Raw genomic sequence first — 25,844 nt, 5'->3', positions numbered from 1 at the left:
CTCACACACATATCAACAAGAAAACATTTTAAAAATTAAGTTATATTTCTTCTTAATATAAATATATCTCTGTCCAATTATGGTATTAAATCTACAAAACAAGCCCTGAATCTAAGGCTCAGAGAACATTATAGGAAAGGATTTGGACAGGTTGTAAGAATCACAGGATAAGGGAGTTTGCAGTGAAACTGTGATGGGGAAGTCTCATTAATCTTTAAGAAGTGGGACCAAGTTAGGATGTGTCTCTCTGGGACCCAGAGAAAAATAAATAGAAATATAATTGTTAAAAAATAGGGAAAATAATAGTGGGCTATTATTTATGGATAATTTACATTGGTATAGTTTTTGTATATTGATACAAGTTAAAATTATATTTGTTATTTCTGTTTACAGTATCTGTACACCTATGCAAAGATATTCTGTCAGATTGTATACATGTATGTTTCTACCTCTGTTTAAGACATCTTGTATGTTGATACAACTTTTAGGATATATTTTTGTATTAGGGAAAACTTACATATCACTGTCCTAGACAACAGCCCTCTTTGCAACCAGGAAAGGAATCTAGTAGCTGGAAGCAAAGCCCGAAGCAAGAGAGAGAGAGAGAATGTCCATGGATATAACTGCTTTTTAAAGCAAAACCAGCAATACATTTTGTTTACAGATTATTTAATATTCTGACATAAAGTCTTAGTCTTTAAGTTATACAGTTATTAAATATTACAGGTAAATAGTTGTTTATTTTTGTTATACATATAGTCATATTAATTAGGTTCTTTAGATACATAGAGATTGTATTCTGCCTAGATAGGCAATCTTTAACCACTTCAAGTGTCTATAGAACATGACATTTAAATAATTTAGGGTTCTGTTGGCGTGAGACATGATTGCTCCTGACAGTACCAATCTATTCCCTAGAGAATGTTGAGCACTGAAGACACTTCACTGGGAGTTTGTTTTCTTCTTGGCACAATTGGCCTTTGGGTAAGGAACTGCCCATGCCTCAACCACTGACAAAGTACATAGTATCTGGATTGGATAAGCAGGGCACTAGGAAAAGGACTGCCAAACCTTGCTAAGACAGGTTAAGACTGTTCTGAAATTTTTCCTGCCTTTAAAAATGGTCTGTTGGTTACACTAGGCCTTAGCCAAAGTTGTTTGCTTCAAGGTTGCAAATGAGACTTTGGGTGATTGCTCAGGTAGCTAATTATTTTTGTCATTACTGCTCATGTTGGACACTGCTTGATTGCATATCCTGCCTACTCAGGTAATATTATCTCCCTTCTTAGGGCTTCGATGGGGTTAAAGATTAGATAGTCATAGTTACCGTCCTCTTATGATTTAGCCAATCTTATTTCCAATGCAAGACTTAGACTCTTTGGAATAGAATGTTTATTAAAACATTTGTCATGTGTTCCTTGCTTAATCCAGTTTATGTTGTTTGTAATTTTATGCCTGATATTTGTTCCTATTGTATATAATTTGGTATTGGGTTTGGATTGCTCTTGTTTAGACAAAAGGGGGAGATGATGGTAAAGCCTTATTAACCAATTATCTTTCAGAGGTGAGACCAAGTTAGGGAGTGGTTTTCTGGGAACCAGAAAAAAAAAATGGGCACATGGCCCTGGTGCTCTTTCTCTCTGTTTGGTTCTCTCACTGCACAGCTGAGCTTGGACTTCTCGTTCCGGTTTCATGAGTTTTTCCCTTCTAATAAATAAAAATATAATTGTTTATCTTTTAGCTAGCCTGCTTATTTCCTGAATCGAATTAGCTTCTACAAAACTGTGTCTGCTAGTAATGTCACAAGCTAGGCCTATAATTAAAGTCTTGCCAACAAATACTGTCTAAACATGAGCTGAACCAGGACAACAATAGCCATGCCAAAGTGAATGGTGAACACCCACAAGGTCTCAACTCTACACAAAGAACTATAGGCAACTAAGGAATGCTGAAAGCAGAGAAATAATCTAACACAGAGAAGAAAACACCAGACGTTTAGCCCTGAAAACAAGAAAACATTTTAAAAATTCTAATTGTAATTCTTTTTAATATAAACATATCTCTGTACAATTACAGTATTAAAATAATGTAGATAAGCACAAATCTTTTTTTCCAATTCTTTGTTTACAATTATGCATTGTATGGGAAATTTAAATGGAAGAGATAAATGAAGGATACTGTGAGCATTTACATTGTTTCTTTGGTTTTATTTAGTTAGTGTAAGATTCCATGGGACAAGAAGAGTAACACAGGACTCCTTAACCCCAGAGATTCTGAAGGCCAAGGCAGAATGATCCCAAATTCAAAGTTGACCTGGAAAATGTGGAGAGATGCTATATGATATAAAAATTTTAAGATGCTAGACTAGAATTAACAAAGTCTTAAGTTCTTGATGCTAGACACATAGACGTGGGGACACACACACAGGATTCTGCTGTAATAATTTGGTGAGGAGGGATGACAGATGGCCCAGATGTTAAGACCACTTGCTGCTCTTGCAGAGAACCTGGGTTTGGTTCTCAGTATCCACATATTAGTTCATAAATGTCCTTACCTGCAATTCCAGTAACTCTCACACCATCTGTGGGGTATTAGGAGTACATGTAGTACACATACATACATACATACATACATACATACATACATACAGGCAAAACACTCATATATTGCCTTAGTCACTGTTCTTTTGCTATGAGGACATGCCATGATCAAGACAACTTATAAAAGAAAGTATTTTTTTATCTTTGTAGCTCCATTTCAGTCTCCTTGCTTCTACCATTGCAACACAAGAATATAATGTAACAGGAAGATGATGTTGGTAATACTTTTAGAAACATCAATGTGTATTCAAGATGAAGAAACAATGCTCTTGCTAATCTTTGGACAAACATCCACTGCTAGCACTGTGAGGATGGAGATCCCTTAGTTTAACTCTTTAGAGTTAAATTTATGTGCACTACTGCTCTGATTGGAGTAGGATACTTTTGAATTTGTTCATTGGAACTTACAACCTAGTCATTGCTGTAGGCAACCAAATCTCATCAAATCTAACTTTTCTGGGTAGGTAAATTACTTCCCATTCCTAAAAAATATGTATGATCTCTGTTTATACTGATATCTGTTAAGTCTGGAGTGTAGCCCCAGCCCCTGGCATCCATCACAGCCCCCTGGCCTGGGAGTTGCATTAGTCTGGACTCTATATCCTAGCATGCCAGGTCCTGACGCTCCCCTAGAGAGGGGTCAGGACCACTCCTACAGGGTATTTAAGTGGGTTTCCAGAGGAGAAACATGTGGTTCCGGGTTTGCATGTGCTCCCCACTTTCCTATCTCGCCACCATGTGCTTGGCCACCTGAGAGCATAATACGTTGGGCATTTTAATTTGGTGATCTGACCTAATTGGATTTCTTTGCGCCAGCAAAGCCGCCCCTCTTAGGATTTTTCCTAATATAATCCACTTTAAATCCAATTCGTTTGGGCTTGGGGGGGTGTGTTACATAGCATCCAGATTCCCCCAGAATCTGAGCATTCCCAGCTTCTTAATTTTCTAAACTTCATATTAGAGAAGCATGAGGATTTTGCTTGTTTTTTGAGACAGACTCTTTCTACATAGTTCTAGCTGTCCCAGAACTGATGATGTAGACCGTGCTGCCCTTGAACTCACAAGACACCTGCCTGTCTTTGTATCCCAAGTCCTAGGATTAAGGCTGTGTGCCAACACACTGGGCTAGGTGTTAGTTTTGATCTTTGAGAACGTCTGTGTAATAATCCACCTGTCACAAGTAGGTTGAAGTAACCAAAAGACAAATAATGTAAAGTTCAAAGTAGGAGAACTGAGGCCAGGTTCCCTACAAGTATTAGGCCTGTTGTCAGCATGCTGCCTCGAGAGGGCTTTTGACTCTCCTTGGGGCACAGATTCTTCAATGAGTGACACACAGCAGTAATTACACTCATTTAAAGACCAATAACAGGGAACACAGCAGTACTTATCTCTGCCTCTTTTTTGAATGTTCAAAGCAATAGATCTAGCTTACATCTCAATCCCTCAGCCCACTAAGTACAGCACGTCCAATCAAAACTGAGATTTCACAATAGGGCATTTATTTTAGTAATATGTAGGGCTCTGTGTACATGTTAAAAGGGATTGCTTGCTACTGGAATGTGAATCCCACAGTGTTTGGGGTGTTTGCCAGTTTGTCTTGGAGGGTGTACCCCCACAGATTACAACAGTTTTTATCACACAGGAAATACTTTCTGACAATCGATGGAATAACAAATGCGTAGATTGGAACTCTTGTCAGTCATGCAACAGCATTAATGTCTTCCAGTGCTTTCTTTTGTTACACATATAAAATTATTTGCATGATGATAATTTTTCATTCATTTTGGGCGTGCAATACGCTGCCCAGAAAACGCTGTGTATGAACTTTTAGAGTTCTATTATTCCTTCACTTTGGAGAAGCTAAAACCAAACAGATGGCCCTGGCCTTGCGAATGTTGGTGGGAACAGGGAAGGATTTGTTTCTAGGAAGGCTGGTAGATAAAGGCTCCATTACTGTGTTCACGGAATTTAAAGTATTATACCTGAGGGCGATCTGAATCTTGGAGCACAGGATTCTTGCTTTAATAAGCAGCCAAGGAGAAAGCAGTGGCAGGTTTCCTGAAAGATCTCCTGACGCAACTGTGTTTGCAGCTTTCATGCACGCACCCAGGGGGAACGCTGGCCCACAGACTCCCACAGTCTCTATTTGTTACCAGTCCCTGGGCTCGGGGAAAAAGAGCCTTGCACCGAGATCCGCTGTAGTGCCACCCTCGCATCTACGATACTGCCGCCCTCTCCCCTCACCTGGCAGAAGCCGAGTCGCACGCCCACGCAGACCACTGAGGTTGCCGCTGGCGGCGACAGGTGTGGAGGAGAGCGCGCCGGCACCTTGAGGTGCGGGGGACCCAGAGCTCCAGTAGCGTCCTAGTAGCTGCGGTGGCCGGTGGCCACGCTGTGCCAGAGAGGGAGGGCCCTGGAGGCGGAGACTGGTCCGGCCCTAGGGCGCTGTCACCTGCCCAGAGGCGGAGCCAGGAAAGAAACCAGCATTTTGCTGGATCTCAGATACTGGAGTCCACGGAACCCTTCTTGACCATGCAGGTCGCCAAAGGAATCGAGAACCCGGCTTTCGTCCCTTCCAGCCCGGACGTCCCACGCCGTGCGTCTGCTTCGCCCTCCCAGGTGGAGGTCTCTGCTGTAACCTCCAGGAACCAGAATGGGGATTCTCGACCTCGGGAATCTGAGGAGCACCAGAAGCCATCTGAGCCATCTCTGCCTTCTTCACCTCCTCCAGCTTCTGATGAGCCGCCGGGGTCACAGCTCTGCGAGCTAGAGGAGGGACCTTGCGGGTGGAGGGACTTCCACCCCGGGTGTCTCCAGCTCTGTAACACGCCCCAAGGTTTTCTGCTTCACTACTGCCTCTTGGCCCTCACGCAAGGTAAAGTCCAGCGCCAGCTTCTGGGGGCTTTGACTGAACTGGTGATTGGGTGGAGACGGGCTGGAGGAGAGGCAGGTGCTGGAGAACCCCCACAGCCTGACCCGGTAGTTTAGGCAGCGCTAGGTAAGCCCCAACCCCCATACATTGGGCTTGGAGTTGGAAGAAGCTCTTGCCTGCGGGTGTCCACCACTGTCAACGGTCCTCTTGTAGCTTCCTCCTTAGATAGCATCATTGAAAACCTTGCTTGTAAATTTTTGCTAGTTTGTGTTATGCCTCAGTTTAGCACAGTGGATTGCTCTGGGGAAGATTATGAGAACCTTTGGGAAAACGATAAGTCTGGTCTGCATTTTAAAACTACACTGACGTAGAAAATGACGGATTTGCCCATTTGTGTGCTTGTTTACAGCGGAAGGATTAAAAGCTTTGCAAATAAATAGGCGTGAACTGATTTTTCCAAAAGGAGAAGCAGCGCAGGCAGAAGTACTTAATTTATCTAGCATAGATTAAATGTAGACCTTACTTTCTGCGTTTTGGAGAACGTTGGGTACAAGTGCAACCCAGTGAGTAAACGAGATAAAGCTTCCAGCCCTGAAGGGCGAACCTTTATTAGCTCTTGGGTCACAAGAGTTATCCAGTGTCTGTTTGTTCTAGGATCTCTTTTCAGTTCTCTTGGGACTAACAGATTAAGCCTAGATTTATCCTCTCAGGAGTTTGCAGTCTAAACGGAGTTTAGCTGAGTGAGAGTCGTGGCTGGCGGGGAAAGCTGGGCTTTTTGGAAAGAAAGGAAGCAGGAAGATAGAAGTGGAAAAGAAGTTGGTTTGCTTTCGAGGAAGGGATAGGATAAATGGGAAGTTATTCCAAGAGGCAAACCGAGGAGGGATGGGCAGAAGGCGGGCCAGTTTGAAGAATAGGCTTAAATTGAATTTAGTTTGTAGACCTTTGGTGTTATTTGAGCCATAATCCCAAACTATTTTGTAATAGTCAAGGAGAGGCTGAAAGGAATGCTACCCAAGTGATAGTGAAGGGTGACTGGAAATTGTTCTTTGATAAATTAATACAAATTAAATTGGTGTCTCTGTCTTCTGTTCTTTGTTTCTATCTCAAGGAACTGGGTGCCTCTTTCTTTGCACCCTCTGGGTGCTAAGTAAATATTTGTTGATTATAAGTACATTTCAGCTCCTTTCCTGAAGATGGGTGCTGTAGTCTTTGTCCTTTCCACCTTTCTCATCCCTCCAGTTTTCTTTCCAGTTATGTCTTGGTTGTAGTTATCTGAAGCTGGTGATCATTGAGCATCAGAGTAGAACGATAAAGTAAAATATATCCTGTGTTTCACCTTAAGTTTTACTCCGCAATGTCTAGGTTAATCTAAGACACTGTGGAGTTAACACAAATTATTGTTTGAAGTTATTATTCAATAGATTTGTAACTCTCGAGCAAAACAAGTGTCTCATTTAGTGTAAAGCATCATTTACTCTGGTTTAAGAAAAATAGTCTGAGAAGAAAATAACCCAGTTTATTAATTTATGCTAAAGTTTAGGTTTCAAAGGCTTCAAGTGTATTGCTGTGCATCTCACTACCCTTGGGGAGCCCATATCCCATTATGTATTAATAGACATTTGATTAGGCAGGAAAATAACTTGAGGAACAAGTTGAACCGACATTTCTCAAAGGCAATGGGTATCTCTCTCTGCATTTAACCTCCCTGGGAGCCTCCTCTCCTGCCTGAAACACCACAAAGGCAAGACATAGTCTGCATTCTTTCCTGATTAAAACTGATTCAGAGGCAGTGCTCTGGGAATGTGTGAATCAGAGAGGTGGAGATTCCTAGAGTTAAATGTTATCTTCTAGATTGTGAAAAACAAACAAACAAACAAACAAACAAAAAACGAAGCTTTACTGTAAAAGCAATGAATTCTAGTGATTCATTTTTATTTTGTTTTCTCAAGGCAGGGTTTCTCTGCTTAGCCCTGGCTGGCCAGGAACTCTCTTTGTAGATCAGGTTTTTCTGGAACTCAGAAACCCTCCTGCCTCTGCTACCCGAGTGCTGGGATGAAAGTTGCACACCATCACACCTAGCACAACTAATATTTTTGTCAGTGTTGTGGGTATATTGGAATATTGATGTTTGGTTGGGAAAATTTTCATGTTATCAGGTAACTGCTTCCTTATAAAAGTCATTCTTTTTGGTGCTTTACACATGTTGTTTTACAATTTCCATATTACTAATTAGTTCACAGTCTTAAAAGGAAGCAAAAGACACAAACAAACAAACAAACAAATACAATTTTGGAGCATTGAAAGCTGTTATACCAATTTTGTTAAAATATATTTTCAGGTGCAGTCTTTATAAAACAACAAGGCAGACTGTGGTTATAATGACATGTTTTTTATTCAACATAATTAATAATAAAAATAATTCCTAGTAGCTAATAGACACACTTACCTAAAAGTTTCATCGCCTTTAATTTTTAGTTGATTATCACATTTCTGTTCCTGTGGATTTAACTTATAATAGGACATCTAAAAATCTGTCAACATTGGACACAGCCTTCTTTTACCTCCCAGTCTTTTATCATCCTTATTACTCTTATTACACACAGGTGAACGCTATGTCATCTTTTCTTCTGTATTTTACTTTGAATATGATTTAGAATATCCGGGTGGGGGTGATGCTTACTTTTTGTTTACTTTTAATACTGAACATTTTCATTTAAATGTCTGAAATGGATTTGTACACACATAATCCCAGCCCTTCAGCAGCCAAGGCTGATTCTACTTTAGCCAAGGAACTTTGAAGTGCCATATCTCAAAGTTGGTAGCGAAAGCTTTATTTAATGTTTGTGAAAGTGGTAGGAAAAAAATAGACTTGAGAGCTCAGCTTCCTCTTCTTGAATCCAGCTCAGGGTGAGCTGTAGCTTCAGAGCAATGTCTGAGAGTAAGGAGGTAATTGAACCTTGCAGTCCTGTCCGTCCTCTTTGGCCACTTGTACGGGCTGCCCTCTTTCCAGAGAGTTTCGTGGAGTGTACTGAACTTAAGGACTCTTTGTCAAGGCCTGGATGGAAGTGGGTGGTCCTTGGACTTCCCACAGGGCAGGGAACCCTGATTGTTCTTTGGGCTGACGAGGGAGGGGGACTTGATTGGGGAAGGAGGAGGGAAATGGGAGGCGGTGTTGGGGAAGAGACAGAAATCTTAAATAAATAAATAGATAGATAAATAAATAAATAAGAACTCTTTGGCAAATTGGTTTTATGGGACTTTACCAGTTGAACTTCCATTTGTCAGTTAAAGAAAGTGAATTCAGACAAATTATGATAATTTGACATGCAGCAAGCATCGCTTTCGTAGAACACCTGAAAACTTAAAGTTTTTTGTTGTTTTTGTTTTTCGAGCCCGGGTTTCTCTGTGGCTTTGGAGCTTGTCCTGGAACTGGCTTTGTAGACCAGGCTGGCCTTGAACTCACGGAGATCCGCCTGCCTCTGCCTCCAGAGTGCTGGGATTAAAGGCGTGGGCCACCACCGCCCGGCTAAAAAACTTAAGTTTTATAATATGAAAAATGAGATAATTTTGGAGGTAACATGTTTGGATTGCCTGACTTTGAAACTTGAGAGATTTTTGTTTTTCAATTGGCTCTTTTAAAAATCGCAAAAGAACAATTGGAACTAAGCCTAGTACTTTCCATTGCTGATTGTACATTTGTTGACTGAAGCTAAAACAATGCATTTGTTCCTTTTCAGGTATTGCAGTAAATGGCCTGGTAAACATTAGCATCTCCACCATCGAGAAGCGCTACGAAATGAAGAGCTCACTGACTGGCTTGATATCATCCAGCTATGATATCGCCTTTTGCGTATTGTCTTTATTTGTATCGTTCTTTGGGGAGAGAGGACACAAACCTCGCTGGCTATCGTTTGCCTCCTTTATGATAGGACTGGGAGCACTGGTATTTTCCCTGCCACATTTTTTCAGTGGAAAATATGAATTGGGATCCGTTTTTGAAGGTAAGTCTCCGTTGTGTTTTTGTTCGCATGGATCCCCACAGTTACATGGAAACAGGTTCGTTGACTTGTGTGCAGTAATGTGAGGTCTAAAGTCTCCTCCGCAGCTTTGGGTGAATTGCACAGCATAGGAGAATGCAGAGGTTGACTCTGTTATTTGTCACTTCCTTGGCTCTCCAGGCTTGTGAGTCTCTGAGTCTCACTCCCCACATCGTGCACAGTCCCTTGCCAGTAGAAACAAACTCTTGCAGGTGTTGAGCTTCCAGGATTCTGAAACTTGCATATTTTCGTTCCTGCCTTTGTGACTTGTGGGGATGTGTGCTGGACCTGCACATTCCTGGTTTAAGAGAGGACAGGTGAATCAGCCCAACAGGACATTTTCTCGGAACTGAAACCTAGGTTTTCCTCTGGCTCTAGTTTGATTATACAGCTACGGAATGACCTGCAGACCATGTTACCCTGAGTAAACAAAATCCATTATTCAAAGGCTTGGAAGGAAATTTATGTAACCCTTTTTTTCCCCCAATCATTTTCAGTGGTAAAGCAATTACACTAGAGTCAGAGGAATGTGCTTGAGAGTTATGGATGTTCACCTTTACAGTTTTACATTCTTTCTGGGACTGGCAATAACAAATACGGAGAAATTGTTAGGGATTAGGTAAGTGAGAAAAAGGGCTGGAGAAATAAAAAGAAATTGAGATGTTGCACTATAGGCATTCCTTTTTTGTTTTAAAGTTTAAGAAGCTATTTATTTTCTTTTTATGTGCATTGGTGTTTTGCCTGCCTGTGTGTCTGTTGGATCTCCCTGGAACTAGAGTTATAAATAGTTGTGAGCTGCCATGTTGGTGCTGAGAATTGAATTTGGGTCCTTAGGAAGAATAGTCATTGCTCTTAACCACTGAGCCATCTCTCTAGCCCCTAGATTTTCTTTTTTTAAAGTTAAGATTTTAGTTTTTTTTTGTTAAAATTAAAATAATATTAAAACAGGCCAGAAAGGTGCCTCAGTGTTTAAGAACATTTATTTCTCTTGCAGTGGACCTGGGTTTGGTTCCTAGCATCCACATAGAACCTGATAACCATCTGTAACACCAATTTTAGTAGATTTATTGTCCACTTCTAGTCTCATATATTTATTTTTATTATATATCAGGATTATTTATATATTTAATAAATATAATGATATATAATAAAAAACAAGCATCTTTAAAAATATTGAGATGTTACTATTTCCCAAGACTGATTTCCCAATTGCAAGATAAGAAGGATAAGATGGCATTCTCAATAAAAGGCTTTGTATTATGCACTTGGTTTTAGGAAAACAATTGTTATAAATGAATATTTCATTTAGACATAAAAATGAGAAATGCAAGCCTCTGGATGAAGGTGCATAATATATGAAAAATTTAAAATAAACACGATAGGAGAAGATTCTGTCAATGTGGGTTCTTACTGTGGATTCCAGTCTATTATCAGACATTGGGCAACATTGCAAAAGGCCGACTGCATAATTTCACTGGTGGCAGTCTTAGAAACAAGGCACACATTGCAGCATAGGTTGTGCTGTTACACCTTGAAATCTAAACAGCAGAGAACATTCAAGCTAGTGTGCCTCAGAAGAACACAGACTCCTGATTCTGTTTTAGAATAAATATATTTGTGTTTGCATTGTTTGGGCCTTTACTGCTGCAGTTAACTAGCTGCAGCTGCATTTCTTGTTTGTTTGTTTTTTTTTTGGGGGGGGGAGGTTAGGGTTAGGTTTTACATATATATACACATACAAACATACATACACACATACATACATAGGTGTATATAAATCTTTATAATAGAATTACAGCATTTCTCCCTTTCTTTCTTCCATCCAAAACCTCCCATATACCTTTCTGACTCTCTTCTAAATTCAAAGTTTCTGTTTCATTGTTACATACATGCATGTATATGAATACACACACACATTCCTAATGAAACTGTCTCAGTCTCTATAATGTTACTTCTTGAGTAACCGATTGGTATACTATTCCCTGGAGAAGACTATTCGCCTGTTCTGAACTTTCCTCAGTTTCCTTTAGTTCTTTCTGTAAGAATTTTCTTGTTCCTATTTATTTGTTTGTTAGTTTTTTTTTTTTTTTTTGATAGGGTTTCTCTGTGTATCCATGGATGTTCTAGAACTTGCTCTGTAGATCAGGTGGCTTCAAGCTTAGAGATTCACCTGACTCTGCTTCTCCAGGGGCTACCATGCCCAGCTAACTTTCTTATTCTTAAAGAAACTTTGTTGACAAGCCTCTGATGTTATAAAGTAAACATAAGTACCTCTTGTACAAAACCATGACCTCTGTCTCAGTGACCTTCACAGTGTATCTCCTGGGGTGCACTGGAGTACAGCCAATCTGAACTCTTGATATCTCAAAGGGGAGCACGTACAAATAAAGGTGTTTGTGAGTCTGGAAAGAATTGGCTAAGGGCTGAAGCTGAGATGATTACTGAAGCAAGAGCAGAAACTGTTAGTAATTATTGTGTATTATGTAAGCTTCTTATTACACTTGTGGATATTTTTCAGTATGTCAGTAGATCAGACTTAGTAGACCACTGAAAGGGAAAAATTTAACTTGCTTTTATGTTACTATGCTGTGTCAGTAATAATGTGAACTATTGTTTACATGAAGTACACATAGTACTAGAATAACACAGTGAAGAAATTGGGGCTGGTGACACATGTCTATAATTCTAGGACTTGGAAAAACAGTAGCAAAACATTTTGTTTCATTTGTTGTTTGGGAAGGAATGTATAATTAGCAAGTGAACAAGACAGCTGAAGGTTTAAAGTTTCTTAAGTGGGCTATAGTAACGAGAGCTGGATAATGAAGGAACTATCTTAGAGATGGTTTTCAGGCTAGAGGAAAAACTTGAGCGTTTCAGGAATGGCCAGTTGTGGCCAACACAGTCACCACAAGTGCAAAATGTGCAGAGAGGTGAACAGGCAGAGTGGAGTCCAGACAGGCTTACCCCTTTATATTTGGCTTGATCCCCTGGGACTGTGTCCTAGCATGCATAGAACTAGTTAGAACAGAGTTGGGAGTAGAAATCAAGAACTTTTAACTACAGGATGAAATGCTTATGCTTATTATACCCCATGTTCAGTATATGTACTTAAACATACTTAAAAATGCACAAGCCATTTTTAATGTGCAAGAAAGGCTTCTTTAATTTTTGGTAGTGCCACTTTGACTTTTGGGGAAGGTTGTGTTCGTTCTTCTTCATACTATCAATATATATATAAACATGTTTTATGTGGCACTTAGCTACTGTTTTGGATTTTGTCCACAGTACAGGCTGCAGAGAAAAAGACTTTAGCTTAACCAAGAATACAAGAGTGAAATTGCATTACATGTCTGAAAGAAGCCATGTGCTTGAACACAGAATGAATGTTGAACTCATTCTGTTATTGTCTAGAATTTTACTGCCAATGATGCAATCACTTCATATTACTTCATTGTGATTTCATTAATGGTTAAAAACAAACAAACAAACAAACAAAAACCTACTAAAACTAATCCTGCCCTTAATGATCTGTTTGTTTTTCAAAGATTTTTGTTTATTTTTTATAACATTCAATATTGAATGATGTAAATATTCTTTTCTTGAATTTAGCAAGTTCTTCCTTCAAGACAGAGTATTACGCAGCTCAGACTGGCCTTGGACTGTGTATAGCTAAGGATGACCTTGAAATTCCCTTGCTCTCACTTGAAGCCCTGGCTTGTAGGCAAGTGCTACCACTTGGTGCTCTGGTGTGGAGAACAAGAGCCTCTTGTATGATTAACTAGCATTCTACCAACTGAGCTGTGTCTTCTCCAACCCCTCTTCTTTAATTCAAGGAGCCAAGCATCCTTGAATTTTTGAAAAAAAAATGGAAAAAAAAGCACAACCTCTTTGTTCAAATAAGTTAATTCCCTTTCACAGATGTGGAAACCTGGAAAAAAATCTGAATTGTTTGTCTAACTCATAGAAATAGAGAAAAAGAAGGAGTTTGAAGTGGCTAAAGGAAAGCAAATATGTTGAAAGTTAGAAGCCTAAAGACAGTGTGTTCATAAGTGATGGTAGACCTTAGGCGGGACTTGGCACAGCACTGCGGGAACTGCTTTTCCAGCTCTCTAGCACCCCGAGTTCAGTTCCCAGATGAGCATAAACTGGGCATGGTGCCACACTTCTATAATATGAGCTCTGGGAGGCAGAGGTCAGAGGATCTGGTTCATCTACAGGCCTCACAGCAATTCACAGAGCAACCTCTAATATATGAGACCCTGTGTCTTGACAAACGTAAATACTAAAAAACCCTTACTGTAGTTGGATGGGGGTGGCACGAGCCTTAACAAGCAAATAACAAGCAAAAATTCCCAAATACAACAGTGAAAGCTTAATAAAGAATAACAAGAAGGGCGCGAGACCTCATTTTAGTCACCGAAATCACCCCTGCCCTGCCGTTTCATCTGAAATGAACATTGAGGAAACAGTAGGGGTTCTGTGAACTTTGGATGAGTTAATCCCTCCGAGGAGATTAAAGTAACGTAATATAGGAGGTGAGCAGATGAAAACAAAATAGGAAATATGAGTAGCACGTGAAATTTCTACAGGTGTGAGAGCGACACAAAAGGAGTGGGAGTCAGCCGAGGTAGAGAAGGGGGGCTCAGGACCAGCGTGGCTTCCTATTGTTTTATATGAAAACAAAGTGGACTCAGAAGAAAGATAATTTTTTCCCCACCTGGAGATTTTATAGGGACAGAAAGGTTGGAGGTGGTGATTAACTTTGAATGGAGATGATAGAATATATTGCAGGGGAGCTTGGACTGTTGTTATCGGATACAGACAAAGAGAGAGAGCTTTTAAGAGTAAGAGAAAGGAATGCTCCTTGGGGGGTTAAGTTTTGAATTATTGACCTGAAAATGGAAAAGTGTCATAAAAGATTCCTAAATAGGTAATATATGACACTGCTTCAAACTTACCTTTGCACTTCTGGTTTTGGCATTCACACTTTTTGTTGGATTTTGCGACAAGACCAAGCCCAGGCTGACTTTAAACTCAGCTGAAGATGACCTTGAATCTCGTCTTTCCACCTTTCTAATTACGGGTGTGGACCACCACACACAGCCAGCCTCTCGTTTTTGTTGTTGCCCTGCCTGTCCTAGAACTGTTTTGTAGAATAGGCTGGCCCGAGACTCAAGGACGTCCACGGCTACCTCTGCCTCGAGGGCTGGGATTAAAGATGTGCACAACCTTTCTTGAACTTTTGTTCAGTTTTATTTTGTTTTGTTTGTTTTGAGACAGGGTTTCTCTGTGTAACCCTGGCTGTCCTGGAACTTATTCATCCTGTATGCCAGACTTGCCTCGAACTGACAGAGAACCTGCCTTCCTCTGCCTCCCAGATGCTGGGACTAAAGGTTTGCACCACCAAGGCTGAGCCATGCCCTGGCCTTTTGATGCATCGTAGGTAAACTGTCATTTTAGCTAATGAGTAAGAAAGCCATTTAAAGTGTAACAAATCTTTACCACATAACATTTCGGGTCTACTCAAGTTGTCTCTATTCCTTTGGGATGAGAATTATTTTAATGTTGCTGAGCAAAGTAGCTTCTGCATCTTTCCAAGAGACTCTGGGAAGTCATCTGTAAATGAAATAATGAAAAGTAATTATTAAAGACAATAAAGCTCTTTATCAATCATCATTCCTATTCCTATTTTCTGTCTGCTTACTCCCAAAGAAGGTAACCTTTTGTGAGAAATAAATTTTATTTGCAGAGCATGGGTATCTAAGTGTTTAGAATCTGTAGGTTAGAGATGATTGGTTGCCCTGAGCAGCTCACTTGAAACAATTGCTCCAAAAAAAATTGTGTATAATGAGAATTAATTTTTAGTTTCTATCTCCCCTTTGTTTTATACTTCGGCAAAGTTTTCTTGCTTGCTCAATTAAAATTTGGAATATTTGTTTATGGATATTAAAGAAGATGTGTCAAAGAACTCTTAGATATTTTAACTGTCAATTCTTTATAAGTGCTATGATTTTGTTTGGTCATGAGGATTCTTCCTTTGATGGTAGTTTTTTAAAATGGGACTCACTCTTGGGATTTTTATATTTCAAATGTACTGTCCAGCAACAAATGAGAGGCACAGGGGTGAGACTGTATCACAATATAATGAAACAAATGCTTGTAGGTTAAATGTAATACACAGAGTAAAAGGCGATAACTAATTTTCAGGGCTAGTAAATGTTTCAGATGAAATTAACACTTGGGGTATCTAGTAATAATTACTCTGAGTGATTGTTTTTGTTTAATGCTTCCTTTATTATTGACTGGTCATTATCTAGCATGGAAGGACATGTGTTCTTACAAATATCTATAGGAAGCATCTATTCACTGTGTATTTTATACCTCAGTGGTCATTTGTTCTGCAAATGTTCTATATCACATGATTTTGATGCCATAAATATACATTTAGATCTATGACAGAAGAGAAGATAGAAAGAAGGAAAAGCAACAAAAAAGGGGGCAATCATGAAAATGGTGTCACTTGATCAATAAGTTGAAACTGATGTTTGGAGTCTCATATCATACTTGCCAAAACTTGTTTCTCTGTCTTTGCCCCCCTCTCTCCCTTTTTCTCTCCCTCTCTCTGTCTTTCTCTTTGTGTGTGTGTTGAATTAAAATTTTCTTTAGTCATTTCAGCAAAGCTTCTTGTCCATAAGTGACTTTATTAGTAGTGTTTTAGATCTGAAACTTTATAGTTTCAGGAAAAAGGAAACTAAAAAGAGAAGCAAATTCAGAATACTATGGAAATGCTTTGAAACTATTCTTGTCTTTTGTCAAAAATACTTAATAGAATACTGACTTCACTGAAGTGGGTGGCAATATGGGATTTTTTTTTTAATGTGATGTCAGATGTAATGTTCAAGTGAGGCGCAGCATAGTTGTGTGGAGTGCTTGAGAAGTAAAGATTAAGTAATGGGTCTTTTTTTGTAGCTTCCTCAGAAAGATTGGTAAAAATGCGGTTTGTGGCAAGATTAAAAAAAATGAGGAAATTCTATTTTTGTACTCTTGTTCCTTAAAAGTGTACAGATTAGTCAATATCCGCCTTAATGCGCTCTTTTGTTTTATTTTTAATACTATTGCTCATTAGATAAAATTGCATGCATCAGGGTCAAGCAGAAGTTCTGTTTGTGCACTGTGGGACATTTATGTGACCCCACTCTGATTCCTTCAACTAGAAGTTTTGGTGATAATAAACTCAAAGCTGAGACTGAGCTTGATGGGAGGGTCAGTGTTCCTTAAACAGGAGCCAAGAATTTTTTGAGTTTGAGGCATGATAATTAAAGTAGCTCTCCGGTTTGAGTTTGTTACTGGCAATGGTAGTTATGATACAATATAAGTAAAAAACTTTTCCACAGGTTGTATCTGCATTTCACAGAAGCAACTGGGTCTTGATGCCTTGCCAAAATGTGGCCAAACATTTTGAAGCTACCACATTCGCAAATATTAGATCGGTCTCCAAGGTTTCATGTTAAAACATAAGAGAAGAATTACCAAGTGTAGCTCAGATAGTTGAATGCACCCATAACATAAGCCAATATGGCACTTTTAGTAGACAGCTTTCATTCTCTGATTTCATACACAATAACGGGATTTCCTAAAACTTTCAGAAAAAAGATAAACTAATAGAAATAGAATAAAAAAGGAAGCATATCTTAAGATAGTGTTACCTAGGTTACCCACTGTTAATTTATCATTGTACTTTCTTTTAAAATGTACGTGTATAGGAAAATAATCACAGTAGAGTGTAGAGTCCTCACTGCTACCCTGGCGCTCACACACACTCTTCACTAACCCTCATCCATCATTATACCCCATTCATATGCATATCTACACATTAGTACTTAAAATCCAATTTAATAAAAGAAGTGGCTGGCCGGGCAGTGGTGGCGCACGCCTTTAATCCCAGCACTGGGGAGGCAGAGGCAGGCGGATCTCTGTGAGTTCGAGACCAGCCTGGTCTACAAGAGCTAGTTCCAGGACAGGCTCCAAAGCCACAGAGAAACCCTGTTATGAAAAGCAAAACAAAAACAACAAAAAATATATATAAAAGAAGTGGCTGAACCTGTGACTATAAACATGTTTCACTTTGAATATATGTTGGGTATCTTTGCTGTTAATAGAGGTGGTCCTATAGACTGTTTAGCTTTTATATTACTAATTTTATAGGTAATTTATTTAGTCAACCCTCCTTTATTATGGTTTTTACTACATTTTATGGTTCTAGTTTTAAAAGGTTCTAGTTAATGTTTGTTTATGGCTGAATAAAACTCTACAATGGGCTGATGAGATGGTTCAGCAGGTGCTTGACCCCAAGAATGATGACCCGTGCTCCTCCCCTAAAACCCACATGGTCAATAGAAAGAATTGACTCCACAAGTTGTTCTTTGATTTCTCCTCATACACTGTGGCCTGCCTGTATCCCCCACATATGTGCAAATGCAAATAAGTGTAACAAAAATTACGTATACATCTCCACTGTGCTTATATACCACATTTTCTTTACCTGTTCGTCTGTTGACAAACACTTGGGCTGATTCTATGACTTGGTTCTTAAAAGCAATACTGTACTATCCATGGATGGACACATATCACAGTGCTCTGTTGTTCCAAAATACTTGCAGCATTTGTCCAGGAGTGGCATAGATGGGTCATACTGTAGTACTACTTTTAGTTTTGTGAGGAGATACACTGACTTTAGTACTGCATTCCTCCTAGCAGTAGATAAGAGTTCCCCTTCTCTTCACCATTACCAACAGTTGTTATTTTTTATCTTGATAGGATTAGACTTTGTGTTCAGGGAAAGATGGATTCTCAGTGTGGCTTTAGTTTGCATTTCTTTGGTGAATAGGGTTGTTGAAAGGTTTTAAAGTGTGCTCTATCTTGGGAACAATGGCTGTTTCATTTATTGGGTTGTTTGGAGTTTTGAATTTATTTTTTGAGTACATTATATAGTCTAGAAGGTCATCATATGTCAGAAATGAAGATGACAATGATTTTCTCCCATTCTGCAGGCTCTTTTTTGACTCTGTTAATCATGTCTTCTGCTGTGCATAAGGTTTTAAATTTCCTGCATTCCCATGTGGGACTTCTTAGTTTTCTTTAAAGAGCCTATGTCTATACCTACCTTAAAGTGTTTCCCTTGACAATTTCTAAGTTTTCTTTTCTTCATTTTGAAAACATCATTTGTGCATTCTAATAGATAAGGGTCTAGTTTCATTCCCTTGCACACAGTTACCCAATTTTCCCAGCACATTTTGTTGAAAAGTACTATCCATGGTATGGTTTTGGCAATTTTGGTTAAAAACCAGGTGACTGTGGCTATATATGAATTTGTTTCTGGGTCCTTTGTTCCATTCATATGTGTATTTTTGTGCCAGTATACTATTGTTTTCATTTTCATGATTCTGTCTCATAACTTGAAATCAATAACTCTGATACCTCTGATTTTGTTATTTTGCTCAGATTAAATTTGACTGTCCAGAGCCTTTTGTGTTTCTATATGAAATCTGGAATAGAAACATATATTTTCTAACAAAAATAACCATAAATTCATATAAATATATAAAAATTCATACAAATGTAAAATATTTGAGATTAATAGCTGCTCTTTAGTTTAAAGCAGATCCAATAATCTGTCTCTTTTATCATATTATTTCTATATTCCCTTTCATTTTCAGAAAGAGCTCTTTGAAACTAATCGCCCTTGCTTAGTTTTTTTTTTTTTATCATGACCAGTAACAATTTGCAAGTAACCCCTCCTAAATGATAACAAATATCCACTGAACAACTAGAAACTCACCCCACCTATTGGGAATGTGGATGTCATGTTGCTTAGACTGCTTTCTCTTGTCTGGGGGTGATTATATCTTTAGGAGACTCTGAGAAAATTGGGATAATGAGCCAATGCTGGGAGAGATAGCTGTATCATTTGTTGTCAAGTCTCTGTGTAGTAGGAAAGTACAAGATTTATCTGAAGTCCTAGTGAGAGTAGTCTGTGTAGTTGGACCATCTCAGCTAGCAGCTTTGAAGTTGTTCTGGATGCAGAATTTTGAGGAAGCTGCATCAGAGGCATTCTGAGAGGCTGGGTCTTTACTGGTGTCTGGTCCTTTTGTTCTCAAAACACACAAACTTTTAAAGGATATATATATATACACACATTTGCATTAAGATAAGTATGGAATGTGTGGTATGTACAAGTCAGCTGAAGATTATTTTCTGTTTTCTGTCTGAGCAGGTAAAAAGCACCTGTCAACTTTGTAAGTGCATTTGGGCTGTATAACCCAACTTCTTGCTGTGCCATATGAAAGAATGGCATGCAATGATAAGTCATGAGGATTCTGTAGCCAATAAGATTTATCATGTCTCATTCAGTCTCAGAGCTGTTCCCATGCAGAGGGATCAGCATATATGTCACTTGTTCTGTAGTCTTTCTTGACTTCTTCCATGTCTGTAGCCATGATCCTCAGGAGGTCTCCCCTGGTCAAATTTGCTTTCTAGTAACTCTGAAAGTATCCATAGCTTTTTGTTTCCTGTGAAAACAAAGGCATAACCAAGGCACACATTTCCCGATTTCCATTCTGATGTCAAGACATTTCTAAAGTATATAGGCTGGTTTTATTCAGCAATTCCTTGTATAATCCAGTTTCTCTCAGCAGATGCCGTTTGTTCATCAACATTCAAAAAAATTCAAAGTCAACAGAAGCACCATACAGGATCCAGATGTCCTGTGTATTTCCCAATTTTATGTGTCCAATTATTTTTTCTATTCCTTTACTCTCTCTTTAAAGGCTTATTATTTTAAACTATTTTCTCTATTATTGTCAATATCCATTTTTTTACTGTATCTGTTTAAAGATTTTCTCAGTCTGGACCACTTTATTGTGTACCTACAAGCTTCTGAGACCATGTGAATCAAGCCTTAAACTCATCATGGAGCTCTGTACATGGCACCGACTGGCTCAAGTCCACAGGAGCCATGTCTCATACACCACACCCTGCCTGAAAGACTGTGGGACTAGGAAGCAACATCTGGCTCCATGTTTGTGTGTTTGAAACTTCTTAAAAAGTTTTCTTAGGTCCTGTGTAGAAATATGTGCCCCCATATTAGATGCTATATATAATGAGTCTTTCTCTGTCTCACTACCCAGCTCCCAAATAATGACATGGAGACATCCTATTAATTATGGAAGCTTGACCTTAGCTTTGGCTTATGTCTAATAGATCTTATAACTTAAATTAACCCATTTACATTCTGCCACATGGCATTACCTCTCTTCCATCTTGGAGCTCCTGTTTCCTCTCCATGTCTCTCACTGGTAACCCCGCCTTTCTTCTTCCCAGCATTCTCTCTCTGCCCTGAAGTCCCACCTATACTTACTGCCTAGCTATTGGCCATTTGGCTCTTTATTAAACCAATCACAGCAACATATCTTCACAGTGTACAATTATCCCACAACAATTATTATTATTATTTTTTTTGAGACAGGGTTTCTCTGTGTAGCTTTGGCTGTCCTAATTGCTTTGATTATATACAATGACTATTATTATATTTGAGGGGAAATAGGGGAAAGAAGTTATGTACTATCATCACAGGAAAAATTCTCTATTCCTGTTTTATCATTGTATCCCTGGTATTTTGCAGCATATTGGTAAAAATGTGACTCTTCGAATGTATTTATGGTGTTACTGAATGGCAGACCTGTAACTTACACTCTAGATAGCCTGGCTTATATATTAGAAACAACGCCAAGATCACTATGGTTTCTGTAATCAGGCCTATTTCAAATTTCCTCTGGGTGTTTCTCATTAGTGAGCAGCAGTTAAAATCTATCCATTTTAACTGAAGGTTGAGGTTGGTGAGAAACTTTATTCATATTCTACAAATTGAAGAGAAAAGAAATGACCAATTTTCCTGACAGTATTTAGCTCACCTCCACATTTTACTATGTAAAGCAACCAACATGTTAAATGCTATCTATGCTAGTCCTAATGTCAACAGGGAAATGAAATTTAGTTATTTTTTCCTAGGGAAACAGCAAATAATTTTTCAATAATAAACCATAGAACCAACCACATAATGAAATATTAAGTTTGAGTAATGTGATACTGTAGATCATTTTTCAAAATAAACACACAACAAGATTGGACTTGTCCTGGTAATTGCTGAGGTTGATTTTTAGTAAACAGAGATTTATCTTACTCCTGACCATTGTATTTGTTTTAATCTTTCTATAATAAAGAACAAAACATAGTTATTCTCATAATAAATGCACTGCAGAAGAGGACAAAGACACAGTGCTTGATTAACTATGTTGTAGTGTAAGAGCTCAGAAAATGCTTTCTATAAGTTCACGGTAGTAAATATTTTCCGCCTTAGGTCTATTCAGTCTGTTACAGTTGATTAACACTTGTTGTCTCAAGAAAGTGAACTTAGCAACACGTTTAAAAAGCAGGCTATTGTGTTTCAATCACTTCCTACTTATAAAAGCAGTCCAGGGGTTGGAATAGGGTTATAATTTGCATTCTCTGGCCTCTGTGACTGCTGATATTTGGACTTTGGCAGTACTAAATTCCTTCTGGAGAAAAGCTCTGTAGTGTTTCATCTGCTAAAGGCTTACCTGGCATTTGCTACAAGGTGAGTTCCCTAGGCCCAAGAACAGACTGGTTTTGTTTACTGTTGTATTTGCCATGAATTGAAATTGTTTATAATTTCATTTTTATCTCTCTGATCACATTCTGTCATTTTTGCTTTTTTGCATTCCTATCATTTTTTAAAACATTGTCATACTGTTTAGTTCATAAAAATTTATGAATTATTAGGTTTTAGTTTTATATCATTTCTATTATTTCTGTAGTAGTCTTTCAGATTTCAGGAGTCATAATGGCTTATTTTTCTCGAGGCTTAAAGTATATATGGTTTTATAAATGTTTAATAAATAGAATGAACACAGAGGGTTCACGCTATAAAGTCTTATTGAAAAATGTATTCTTAGAGTAAACCTTGATTTTTCAAAAATAAATTCACAACAGATCTACTGAACGCTTATTGTGCTAAATGCTCTTTGTCATCTCTTTGTCTGATCTTAGATGTAAAATATTGTCACCCTTCAGAAGCAAAGTTCCCAAAAAGGTGCAAAAAGTGGAGCAAATATCTAAGTAGAGAAGTTGTAATGCTCATGAAGAAAACAAAAAGAAATATGAGTATTTTACATAATGGAGATTCTTAACTTTTATAACATTGGGGGTCTAAGCTGGTTCGTGGACCCAGAGTCCTTATCTATGGGGAAGGCAGATCTTTTGGAAGGGTAAGGCTTGTAAGATGTGTGTAGTCTCCCAAATCCATCCCAGAAAGTTCTGAAACCTTTTCGTTTTGAAGCTGCTAAGGAGGAAAAGAAGCATTCAGACTTTGTACATCCAGACTATATATCCTCTGGGGAATAAATACCTCAGCCACACCATCAAAGATCTGAAAGATTCAGGAATGATCCCTTCAACACTACCTCTCTTTGCCACATATTTTCCGGTGCAAACTCAGTACGAAGTGCTGGAGAATAACTGTCAATCACTGCAAACCTAGGGAGGCGGTGGTACTTGTTGCAGCTCCAACTCCAGATTTGGTGTCTTTTTTTCTGGAACTTTTTTGTGCCTTCTTAGATATCTGGTACAGTTAGTGATACTGCATGCTTTGTTTTATTTATTTATTTATTTTTTTAATTTTGCTATATGCAAAGACAGGGTGGTTTGCTTTTCTGTGGAGCAACAGTTATACTGTCACCCCCCACACACACTTTTTTAAATCTATTTTTATTCTTTTTATTTTTATTATGTATTATTTATTTTGAGTGTAGGGCACTGCAAGCATGTGGAAGGCAGAGAACAGATTGCTGGAGTCCATTCTCTCCTACCACATGGATCTTGGGACGGTACTCAGGTTGTCAGGCAGCAGCCTACGAACATCATCTTATTGCAGGATTGTTTAAATCCTCCCAAATTTTGCTGTAACATTCTGCTGTAGACATTTAGCCAGGTCTGCAGACATTTTTTTTTATTATTATTATAGCTACTAGAGGGTAAGATGCTTCTGTTGTCTCTAGAGTAGGATCAGAGACACTCTCAACATCATGCAACGTGTAGGAGATCCCTCCACATGTAATAGTTATTTGTCCTCTAATAACAATAGTTCCAAGGATGTGATCATTTCAATAGCCCATAAAATGCCTTGCTGGCCTTCAGTGTTGATGGCATTAAGCTAATTGGATTTGATTTCCTTAAAACAACTAGTAATTTATATGGATGCCAGAAGAAGTCATTTAAGGTCTATTACAGAAGTTAAATTTCAAGAACTTGGCATCTGGACCTTGTCACTGTATCTGTTATTTATTTGCATTACACGCTATGTTAGAAGCACACTACTTAGTATTGCTTGGAGTCTGAAAAGACCCTCTGAATCTTTAAGCATCGATTAGACTTTGTATGTCGCTTCCAGGCTTTAGCGGGAGGGGAACTACCTCCAAGTTCTGTACCAGAAAACGGCTGTGTTGTTGTAGCAGAGGTGGACTTAGGCAGCTCCTGGCATGTTTTCCTGGGTAACAAGTGAAAGTTTTGTCCGTCTTAGTAAAATACCAACCTTTTGTTTCTTTTTGCACTGGCCTGTACCTTGGGGTCTTGTAATTAAAACTGAAAGAATGCATATGTACTGGTCACTTAAATAATTTGGGTTGGAAATTCAAGGCATTGCTACCAGAGATTCTTTCAAAATAAATTGTTTTTTCAATGCTGAAAATTGTACCAAGGGCCTTGAGGGTGCTCAGCAACCATTCCACTATGCAAGTCCCAGTTCTGATGATAACTTTTGGATAATAACATCCCTTGGACTAGCCACTGAAGAGAATTGATTAGGAAAGAATAATCAAGGGATCTGGACAGTGGGCTCAGGAAGTAAGAACAGTTCCCACACAAGCATAAGGGCCCAATTTAAAATCCAAATCACTTTTATAAAAAGCTAGATGTGGGGCCAGGTGCTGGTGGCTCACGCCTTTAATTCCAGCACTCGGGAGGCAGAGGCAGGCAGATCTCTGTGAGTTTGAGGCCAGCCTAGTCAACAAGAGCTAGTTTCAGGACAAGCTCCAAAGCTACAGAAAAACCCTGTCTCGAAAAAACAAACAACAACAACAAAACAAAACAAAACAAACAAAAGCTAGCTGTGGTCATCCATTTGCCTTTAACCCTAATGCTATGGGAGTCAGAGGCAGAACAATTTCAGGAGTTCCAGGTTCAGTGGAAGGTCTGGTTTCAGGGGAATAAGGTGGAGAGCGGTGGGGTCAGTCTCCTGATTTCCTCTTCTGGCCTTTATATGCATGCATCTCCACTGTCCTTGCTTTCCAAATATGTGTACACCACACAATATGTTCACATGAATGATAATAACAAAAAGAAAAACAGCCTGGTGTCATGAATTTAATGGGTTTATATCAAGACATGCAGAAAATAATTTAAAGTATTAGATAATTCTGCATTTTTTTTTGAATTTTGAGACAGGATTTCTTTGTGTTGCTTTGGAGGCTGTTCTTGAACTAGCTCTTAAAGATCCGGTTGGCCTGGAACTCACAAAGATCTGCCAGCCTCTGCCTCCTGAGTGCTGGGATTAAAGGCGTGCGCCACCACCACCCGGCCTGCATATAAGCTTATGCCAAGAATTAAATGCATCTATAGATACATTTGAAACACAATTGAAATAATTAAATTATCTTGGACAGTTTAGTTATAAGGTCATATTTTTAACTAGTGTTTTTCTATAGCATGTTCAATGAGATGTTGAGTATTAGTGGAGACAAAAAATAATAATTTGAATACATGAAGATAATATAGAATGAAACTTTACTAGATTACTTTCTTAACTCACTGGTTACAGTTTAAGAATGGAGGCACAAAAGACCAACAACATTCATCCACTGTTGTCTTCGGCAACAGTGAGTTCTTATGACTCATGATATGTAGTGTACAGGTCTTCTCTGGAAAATCGCTAGAGTCCAAACATCTGCACATTGAAGTTAATCAGTGCTGTAGTTTAGGGATACATCTATCCTAAAAACCAACTTTTAAAAGACATGAAATCTATATATTTAAATTTCTATTTGTTAATTTGAGTATCATTTTCTTAAATTATATCTTTAGGTGTTTTGTCTTATTGTGTCAGGTCACCATCTACTTCAGTCACACCTGCTTCCTCTGTCTTTCTTTTCTTCTTCTTCTTCTTCTTCTTCTTCTTCTTCTTCTTCTTCTTCTTCTTCTTCTTCT

General features: G+C 38.6%; 1 protein-coding gene across 1 annotated transcript in view; it reads left to right on the top strand.

Moving 5' to 3' along the window:
• The first annotated feature begins 5,111 nt into the window (after window positions 1-5,111).
• Window positions 5,112-25,844, top strand: part of Slco4c1 (solute carrier organic anion transporter family member 4C1) — a 56,222-nt gene continuing 35,489 nt past the window's right edge. Inside the window, exons 1-2 of the mRNA XM_050153439.1 lie at window positions 5,112-5,475; window positions 9,210-9,473. Of these exons, the coding sequence (XP_050009396.1) occupies window positions 5,133-5,475; window positions 9,210-9,473 (607 nt within the window). The 5' untranslated portion in view covers window positions 5,112-5,132. The remainder of the gene's footprint in view (window positions 5,476-9,209; window positions 9,474-25,844) is intronic.

Source organism: Alexandromys fortis, unplaced genomic scaffold (assembly GCF_014885135.2).
Source record: "Alexandromys fortis isolate MF-2015 unplaced genomic scaffold, M_Fortis_MF-2015_v1.1 scaffold_61, whole genome shotgun sequence".
Taxonomy (NCBI): domain Eukaryota; kingdom Metazoa; phylum Chordata; class Mammalia; order Rodentia; family Cricetidae; genus Alexandromys; species Alexandromys fortis.
This window is presented reverse-complemented; position numbering and strand designations above follow the sequence as displayed.